This window comes from Myotis daubentonii, chromosome X, assembly GCF_963259705.1.
Source record: "Myotis daubentonii chromosome X, mMyoDau2.1, whole genome shotgun sequence".
Taxonomy (NCBI): Eukaryota; Metazoa; Chordata; class Mammalia; order Chiroptera; family Vespertilionidae; genus Myotis; species Myotis daubentonii.
In genome coordinates, this window is record NC_081861.1 from 88,680,697 (window position 1) to 88,689,139 (window position 8,443).

General features: G+C 43.9%; 1 protein-coding gene across 1 annotated transcript; it reads left to right on the top strand.

The window, feature by feature from the left end:
* The first annotated feature begins 5,912 nt into the window (after window positions 1-5,912).
* Window positions 5,913-7,663, top strand: LOC132224086 (dual specificity protein kinase CLK3-like). The gene has a single exon (XM_059679170.1). It carries the CDS (start codon window positions 5,980-5,982, stop codon window positions 7,459-7,461), a length of 1,482 nt encoding a protein of 493 aa, XP_059535153.1. The 5' UTR covers window positions 5,913-5,979; the 3' UTR covers window positions 7,462-7,663.
* The last annotated feature ends 780 nt before the right edge of the window (window positions 7,664-8,443 follow it).

The following is an 8,443-nucleotide window of genomic DNA, read 5'->3' on the forward strand; positions in this document are numbered from 1 at the left end:
TCATAGGTCGGTGCTCAACCACTGAGCCACGCCTGCCAGGCAAAAAAATTGAAATCGGGATCTCAAATAGATAGTTGCATTCCCATGTTCATTGCACCATTATGCACAATAGCCAACCGATGGAAACAACCAATATATATATCAATGAATGAATGGATAAAATGTGATACATAAAATGTATACATATAATGGGATATTATTCACTCTGAAAAAAGAAGGAAACCTTGCCATGTGCTACAATATGGATTAACTTTAAGAATATTTAAAAATAATAAATTTTTATTGATTTCAGAGAGGAATGGAGAGGGAAAGAGAGATAGAAACATCAATGATAAGAGAGAATCATCTATTAGCTGCCTCCTGCAAGTCTCCCAGTAGGGACTGAGCCTGTAACTCAGGCATGTGCCCTGACCAGGAATTGAACTGTGGCCTCCTGGTTCATAGGTCAACCCTCAATCACTGAGCCACTCAGGCTAGGAGAAAGTTGAGACTATTACTGTAAGTAAAGTAAGCCGGTCACAAAAGGACAAATACTGCATGTTCCTTCTTATATGGGGTGTCTAAAGTAGTCAGACTCTTTGAAGCAGAAAGTAGAATGCTGGTTGTCAAGGGCTAGGGTTGGGGAAAATGAGGAGTTATTCAGTGACTGTGCAATTTTAGTCATGCAAGATGAAAAAATTCTAGAGATCTGATGTATAATAATGTTCATATAATTAACAATATAGTTTACTTAAAAATTAGTTAATAAGGTAGGTTTCATGTGATATGTTTTTTATCACAATAAAAAAAGAAATTTAAACATAAAATGTTTTATTCAGTGGCTTTTCATATATTCACAAATAAGCAAATCCATCACCACAATCACTTTTAGAATATTTTTATTAGCCCAAGAAGATCCCTTGCACCCCTGAGCCATTACCCCAATCCTTCAACCCACCTCCAGGCCTACGCAATAAACTACTTGCTGTCTCTATGGATTTGCTTATTCTGTGTATTTATCCAAAAGAATTGAAATCAGGATCCCAAATAGATAGTTGCATTCCCATGTTCATTGCACCATTATTCACATAGCCAACCAATGGAAACAATTTAAATATCTATCAAGAGATGAATGGGTAAATTATGGTACATATAATGTATACATGTAATGGAATATTACATAGGTCATTAATATAGAGAGGCCTTCACCACCCTATTGTCTGTGTTCATGGCATGCCAGATGAAATTCTAATGGGTTTTTGTTTGTAGGTCACTTCCTTCTTTTTCCTGGCTGCTTTGAGAATTTTTTTCTTTGTCATTAATTTTTGACAGTTTTAATACAAAATGCCTTCCTTGGAAAGGGCCTCTTTGCATTGAGTTAACTAAGTGTTCTGTTTACTTCTTGGATTCAAGGATCTCATTCTTTCCATAGGTTTGGAAAGTTCCCATCCTCTATTTGTTTGAATAGACTCTCCATTCCCTTCTCCCTCTCTTCCTCTTTTGGAATGTCTACTATTCTAATATTGCTTTTTCTGATGGAGTCAGATAGTTCTCATAGAGCTCTTTCATTTTTCTTTATTCTCATGCCTCTCTCTTCTTCCATTTGCATCTTTTCTAGGTTACTAGCTTCGATGTCACTAATTCTTTTCTCCATCTGGTTGGCTCTGTTTTCTATGCTCAGGGGTTCAATCTTAATTTCCTTAATTGCATGCTTCATTTCCAGGATTTCTGATTCTTTTTTAAAGTTTCAGTCTCTTTGGTAAAGTATCTTGTTCATTGCTTTGTTTTCTGAGTGCATTAAATTGCATATCTGTATCTTCTCATATCTCATTGAACATTTTCAGAACTGTAATCTTGAAGTCTCTCTAATTTATATCACATATTTCCATGTCTTCCAGCTTGCTTTCTAGAGATTTTTCATGTTTTAATGATAATCCTCGTTACCATGGTTATTCATGGTATTTGCTGTTCTCCTTTGTCTAGGCATGTATATCTGTCTATATTGATAGGCTATATAGCAGCTTTCTCTGAAGAGGTATTTCTACTACTTCCCAGTAGATGTTCTGAATTGCAAAATTTTTTACCTCTGTGATCTCCCAGACTTGACCTCCAACGCGTCTGTAAGACAGTACACTCGTGCTGCTTGGAGGTGGGGTTCGTTTTGCCCTCACTGAAATGGTAACCCCTGACCCCATGGGGTCCCACCTCAAGCACCACACCTGGAGATCAGTCACCGAGGGAAACAGCAGTTTTACTTCTATAGCTCTTTGTTTACAGATAATATGCTCATTGACCTGATCAAGGACAATGGAAGGCAAGTTTTGGGAGTACGAGTAGTGGCAGGGCTCTGTGATTCTGTTTCATTGTCTGAAACACCATCACCTTGCATGACAGTGGAGAGCCATGTCGCGGAATCCTGTGCTCTAGCAGGCATCTGCTAGCTCAGTCACTGTTCCCTCTACTTGCCCTAATGGATTGACCCCGCAGCTCTGTTCCTCCTGGCTGGTGAAAATGCCTGCTACTTCTAGCTCCCTCCCTTTTCCAGGCCCCAGCTACAAGATCCCAGGCTGTCTGAGCTTTACTCCCTTCTCATCTCCCTGTTTATTCCCTGTTGCCCACCATTAGATGTCTCAATGCAACGGTCTGTCAGGCATACTTCTGTAAAGAGTAGGGAATTCTTTGTTGAATTATAGTTGGGCTAACTTGTTGAAATTTCACGGGGAGAGGCCAAGGGAATCTCTCATACCACCATTCCTCTGAATTCACTCCTCATGGGCAATGCATATATGCATATAAGTTATTCGGTTAGTCTCTGCCTGCTCCCCTTCCCACGTTCCCCTTGAGATTCATCAGTCTGTTCATGTATCCATGCCTCTGGTATTATTTTATTCATAAGTTTATTGTGCTCATTAGGTTCCACATATAGGTGAGATCATGTGATATTTGTATTTGACTGGCTTATTTCACTTATCATAATCATCTCTAGGTCTCTCCATCCATTCTTTTTTTCTTTTTTTTTTTACAACTGCATAGTATTCCATTATGTAAATGTACCACATTTTTTAATCCATTCCTCTACTGATAGGCACTTGGGCTGTTTCCAGATCTTAGCTATTGTAAATAATGCTGCTATGAACATAGGGATGCATATATTCTTTCTGATTGGTATCTTGGGATCCTTAGGACATATTCCTAGAAGTGGGATCACTTAAAAATGGGAGTTCCATTTTTAATTTTGTGAGGAAACTCTACACTGTTTTCCATAGTGGCTGCACTAGTCTGCATTCCCACCAGGAGTGCACGAGGGTTCCTTTTTCTCCACATCCTCACCAACACCTTTTGTTAGTTGATCTATTGATGGTAGGCATTCTGGCAGGTATGCAATGGTACCTCATTTGACATTTTAATTTGCATCTCTCTGATGACTAGTGATGGTGTCTCCTGGCTATTTGTATATCCTCTTTTGATAAGTGACTATTCAGGTCCTCTGCCCATTATTTATTTATTTTTTAAAATTGTTTTATTGCTTAAAGTATTTCAAAGAGTATTATATATGTCTCCTTTTTTTTCCTTCCCCTTGACCTTCCCCTAGCCTCCCATACCCCCCAGTGTCTTGTGTCCATTGGTTATGATTATATGCATGCATACAAGTCCTTCGGTTGATCTCTTACCCAACCCTCCCCGGCCTTCCCGCTATAGCTTGACAGTCTGTTCGATGTTGCTCTGCCTCTGTATCTATTTTTGTTCATCAGTTTATAATGGTCTTAATTATCCATCAATGAGTGAGATCATGTGGTATTTTTCTTTCATTGACTGGCTTATGTTGCTTAGCATAATGCTCTCCAGGTCCATCCATGCTGTCACAAATGATAGGAGTTCCTTCCTTTTTACTGTGGCATAGTATTTCATTGTGTAGATGTACCAGTTTTCTAATCCATTCATCTGCTGATGGGCACTTAGGCTGTTTCCAGATCTAAGCTATGGTAAATTGTGCTGCAATGAACATAGGGGTGCATATATCCTTTCTGATTGGTGTTTCTGTTTTCTTGGGATATATTCCTAGAGGTGGGATCACAGGGTCAAATGGGAGTTCCATTTTTAACTTTTTGAGGAAACTCCATTCTGTCTTCCATAGTGGCTGCACCAGTCTGCATTCCAACCGGCAGTGAGGAGGGTTCCTTTTTCTCCACATCCTCTCCAGCATTTGTTGTTTGTTGATTTGTTGATGATAGCCATTCTGACAGGTGTGAGATGGTACCTCATTGTTGTTTTGATTTGCATCTCTCGGATGATTAGTGACTTTGAGCATGTTTTCATATGTCTCTTGGCTTTCTGACTGTCCTCTTTTGATAAGTGTCTATTTAGGTCCTTTGCCCATTTTTTGATTGGATTATCTTCCTTTTGTTAGGTTGTATGAGTTCCCTATAAATACTGGAGATTAAACCCTTATCAGTGATAACATTGGCAAATATGTTCTCCCATGCAGTGGGCTTTCTTGTTGTTTTGTTGATGGGTTTTTTTTGCTGTGCAAAAGCTTTTTATTTTGATGTAGTCCCATTTGTTTATTTTCTCTTTAGTTTCCAATGCCCTAGGAGCTGACTCAGTGAAGAAATTGCTTTGGTGGGCCTGAATCCCAGATACTCAGAACCAGATTGATTGGATCTTCCTTAATTGGCCTCGAGAGAGCCACCCACAGTATAAACAGGTGGTCCAAAGCCACTCAGTCCCTAAAAGAGACGCCAAGACCAGACCAGTATTTCGTTATTTAACAGCTTTAGCCACGGGCTGGGGATACATGGCAATATTCACAGGGAGATTGCCGGAAGCCAGTCCATCCTTGCTACTTGACACAGTCGCTGCAGGGAAGAAACATCTGCACTGCATATGTTTCAAGGGACCTGGCGTCTGTGGCAGACTGTTCTTAATATGTTTGCTCACCTTCTTGGCACTATGTGTTTTAACCAAGGTCACCTCTCTGAGAAAGGTTGTTTCTCCAGGTAGGGATTGTTCCCTGAAGTCAGGGAGGGAATAAAACCCCTTAACTAAATGTCAGGCGGGTAGTGAATCACTTTAAATACCAAGCTAGGTGCCCTTGAATGCAATGGAACCCCAACCCTTGGTTCTGCAGGCTGAGGTTCTATCCACTGAACCAAACCGGATAGGGCTCAACCCTAGAGATTTAAAAGAAAATAAATGCCCCGCCAGCATGGCTCAGTGGTTAAGTGCAGACCTATGAACCAAGAGGTCACTGGTTGGATTCCCGTCAGGGCCAGCATCAGGGCTGTGGGCTCCATCCCCCATGGCGGGTATGCAGGAGGCAGCAAATCAATGATTCTTTCTCATCATTGATGTTTCTATGTCTCTCTCTCCCTCTGCTGACCTCTCTGAAATCAATAGAAATGTATTTTTAAAAAATGAGTGGGGGTGGGGGGAAGGATGGGCGTTTAATGGGGGGGGGGGGATGAGGACACATTTGTAATACCTTAACTAAGAAAGAATTCAAACAAAATAAGTAAATATATAAATGGTGGCAGGATCAGGAGAGAATACCAGGGGCGAATTAGATCATGCTTATTAACACTTAATCCTCTCTGGCTTCAGGGAAGCACTGAAAATCCTCTTACTCTGGTTCATCCCTCCCCCCTGGGGGCGGAGCCACTGGACTTTGGTGGGCGTGGTTAATAACTGGGTCCTGGTAATGGTGTATATATAGCAGGGTCAGGTCATGGCTCCTGCAGTCCCTGCCAGACTGTCTAGGGAGAGACTTGTGGGAGGTGCTCCTTTCGCTTTCGGCGCTACGAACCTGGACAAGAGCCGTCTGACGCTCCTGGTGAGTCCAGAGATGGGACCGCGAGGCCAGAGTGAGGGAAGACCTGTGTGTTCCTGAGGGCCTGCTCTGTGCCCACCAGAGAGACACATACCTCGAAAGGGAATCCAGACTCGGGTAGGGCATATTTAAAACGCGGGCAGTTGCTAGTCGCCGCCGCCGGAGCCTGGGAGATGATGCATCACTGTCAGCGATACCGCTCCCCCGAGCCAGACCCGTACCTGAGCTACCGATGGAAGAGAAGGAGGCCTTACAGTCGGGAGCACGAAGGGACACTGCGCTACCCATCTCCATGGGAGCCTGCACCCTGGAGATCTCGGTCCAGAAGCCATGACCGCTTACCCTACCAGAGGCGATACCTGGAGCGCCGTCACAGCGCCACGTACCGATGTCAGGAGCGGAGCACATCATTTGGAGAGGGCTACTATGGATCTTCACGTTCCCATCACCGACCACGGTCCCGGGATAGAGAGCCGTACCGGACTCGCATATATGCCCACCATTGCCATTGCCACAGACGCCGCCCCAGGTCTGGTAGCAGTGCCTCCTCGAGATGCCAACAGAGCAGTACGTGCAGCAGCCTGAGCGTGGAAGATGACAAGGAGGGCCACCTGTTGTGCCGGGTGGGCGATTGGCTCCATGAGCGATATGAGATTGTGGGGGACCTGGGCAAAGGCACCTTTGGCAAGGTGGTGGAGTGCTTGGACCATGCCAGAGGGAGGTCTCAGGTTGCCCTGAAGATCATTCGCAACGTGGACAGGTACCGGAAGGCTGCCCGACTAGAAATCAACGTTCTCCAAAAAATCAAGGAAAAGGACAAAGAGAACCAGTTCTTGTGCGTCTTCATGTACGACTGGTTTAACTTCCACGGTCACGTGTGCATCGCCTTTGAGCTCCTGGGCAAGAACACCTTTGAGTTCCTGAAGGAGAATCATTTCCAGCCTTACCCCCTACCACATGTCCGGCACATGGCCTACCAGCTCTGCCACGCCCTGAGATTTCTACATGAGAACCAACTGACCCACACAGACTTGAAGCCAGAGAACATCCTGTTTGTCAATTCTGAGTTTGAAACGCTCTACAATGAGCACACGGGCTGTGAGGAGAGGTCAGTGAAGGACACCAGCATCCGAGTTGCTGACTTCGGCAGTGCTACCTTTGACCATGGGCATCACACAACCATTGTGACCACTCGTTATTACCGCCCACCTGAGGTGATCCTAGAGCTGGGCTGGGCACAGCCCTGTGACGTCTGGAGCATTGGCTGCATTCTCTTCGAGTACTACCGGGGCTTGCCACTTTTCCAGACCCACGAAGACCCAGAGCATTTGGTGATGATGGAGAAGATCCTAGGGCCCATCCCATCACACATGATCCACCGTACCAGGAAGCAGAAATATTTTTACCAAGGGGCCCTGGTTTGGGATGAGAACAGCTCTGATGGCCAGTATGTGATGGAGAACTACAAACCTCTGAAGACTTACCTGCTCCAAGACTCCCTGGAGCACGTGCAGCTGTTTGACCTGATGAGGAGGATGTTAGAGTTTGACCCTGCCCAGCGCATCACACTGGCGGAGGCCCTGCTGCACCCCTTCTTTGCTGGCCTCACCCCTGAGGAGCGGTCCTTCCGCACCAGCCGCAACCCCAGCAGATGACAGGCACAGGCCACTACATGAGGACATGGAACTGGGCTGCCTGGCCCTCTCTCTCCAACTCCTAACCACTGGGCCCCAGGGCCAGAGCCACCCAAGGAACAGTGCAATGTGAAGGAGGGCAGGTGCCTGCAAGGGCGAAGACATGCCCAGCTGCCAGAAAGCACAGATTTCACCCGAGCTACTTATATGTTGTAAAGTTCAAATAAAGTGTGTCTTACTGCTTGCAAAATTTAAAAAAATAAAATAAAAAAGAAATTGCTTCGGCATATGTCTGAGATTTTGTGGCCTTTGGATTCCTCTAGTATTTTTTATGGTTTCCCATCTTACCTTTAAGTCCTTTATCCATTTTGAGTTTATTTTTGTGTATGGGGTAAGTTGGTGGTCTAGTTTCATCTTTTTGCATATATCTGTCCAATTTTCACAGCACCATTTATTGAAGAGACTATCTTGGCTCCATTGTATGTTCTTGCCTCCTTTGTCAAATATTAATTGAGCATATTGGTTCGGGTCGATTTCTGGGCTCTCTATTCTATTCCATTGATCTATATGTCTGTTCTTGTGCCAGTACCAGGCAGTTTTGAGAACAGTGGCTTTGTAATACAGCTTGATATCTGGTATTGAGATCCCACCTACTTTGTTCTTCTTTCTCAGGATGGCGGCAACTATTCGGGGTCTTTTTTTATTCCAGATGAATTTTTGGAGATTTCGTTCTAGGTCTGTGAAATATGCCGTTGGTATTTTAATGGGAAGTGCGTTGAATTTATAGATTGCCTTGGGTAGTATGGACATTTTAATAATGTTGATTCTACCAATCCACGAACACGGTATGTTCTTCCATCTGTTTATGTCTTCCACGATCACTTTTTTCAACGTCCTGGAGTTTTCTGAGTAGAGGTCTTTACTTCTTTAGTTAAGTTTATTCCTAGGTATCTTAACTTTTTGGTGTGATGGTAAATGGGATTGCTTTTTAAGTCTCTCTTTC

Bases quoted from the DNA above. Each gene is read 5' to 3' on its own strand.
- LOC132224086 (XM_059679170.1), top strand. From the start codon at position 5,980: ATGATGCATCACTGTCAGCGATACCGCTCCCCCGAGCCAGACCCGTAC.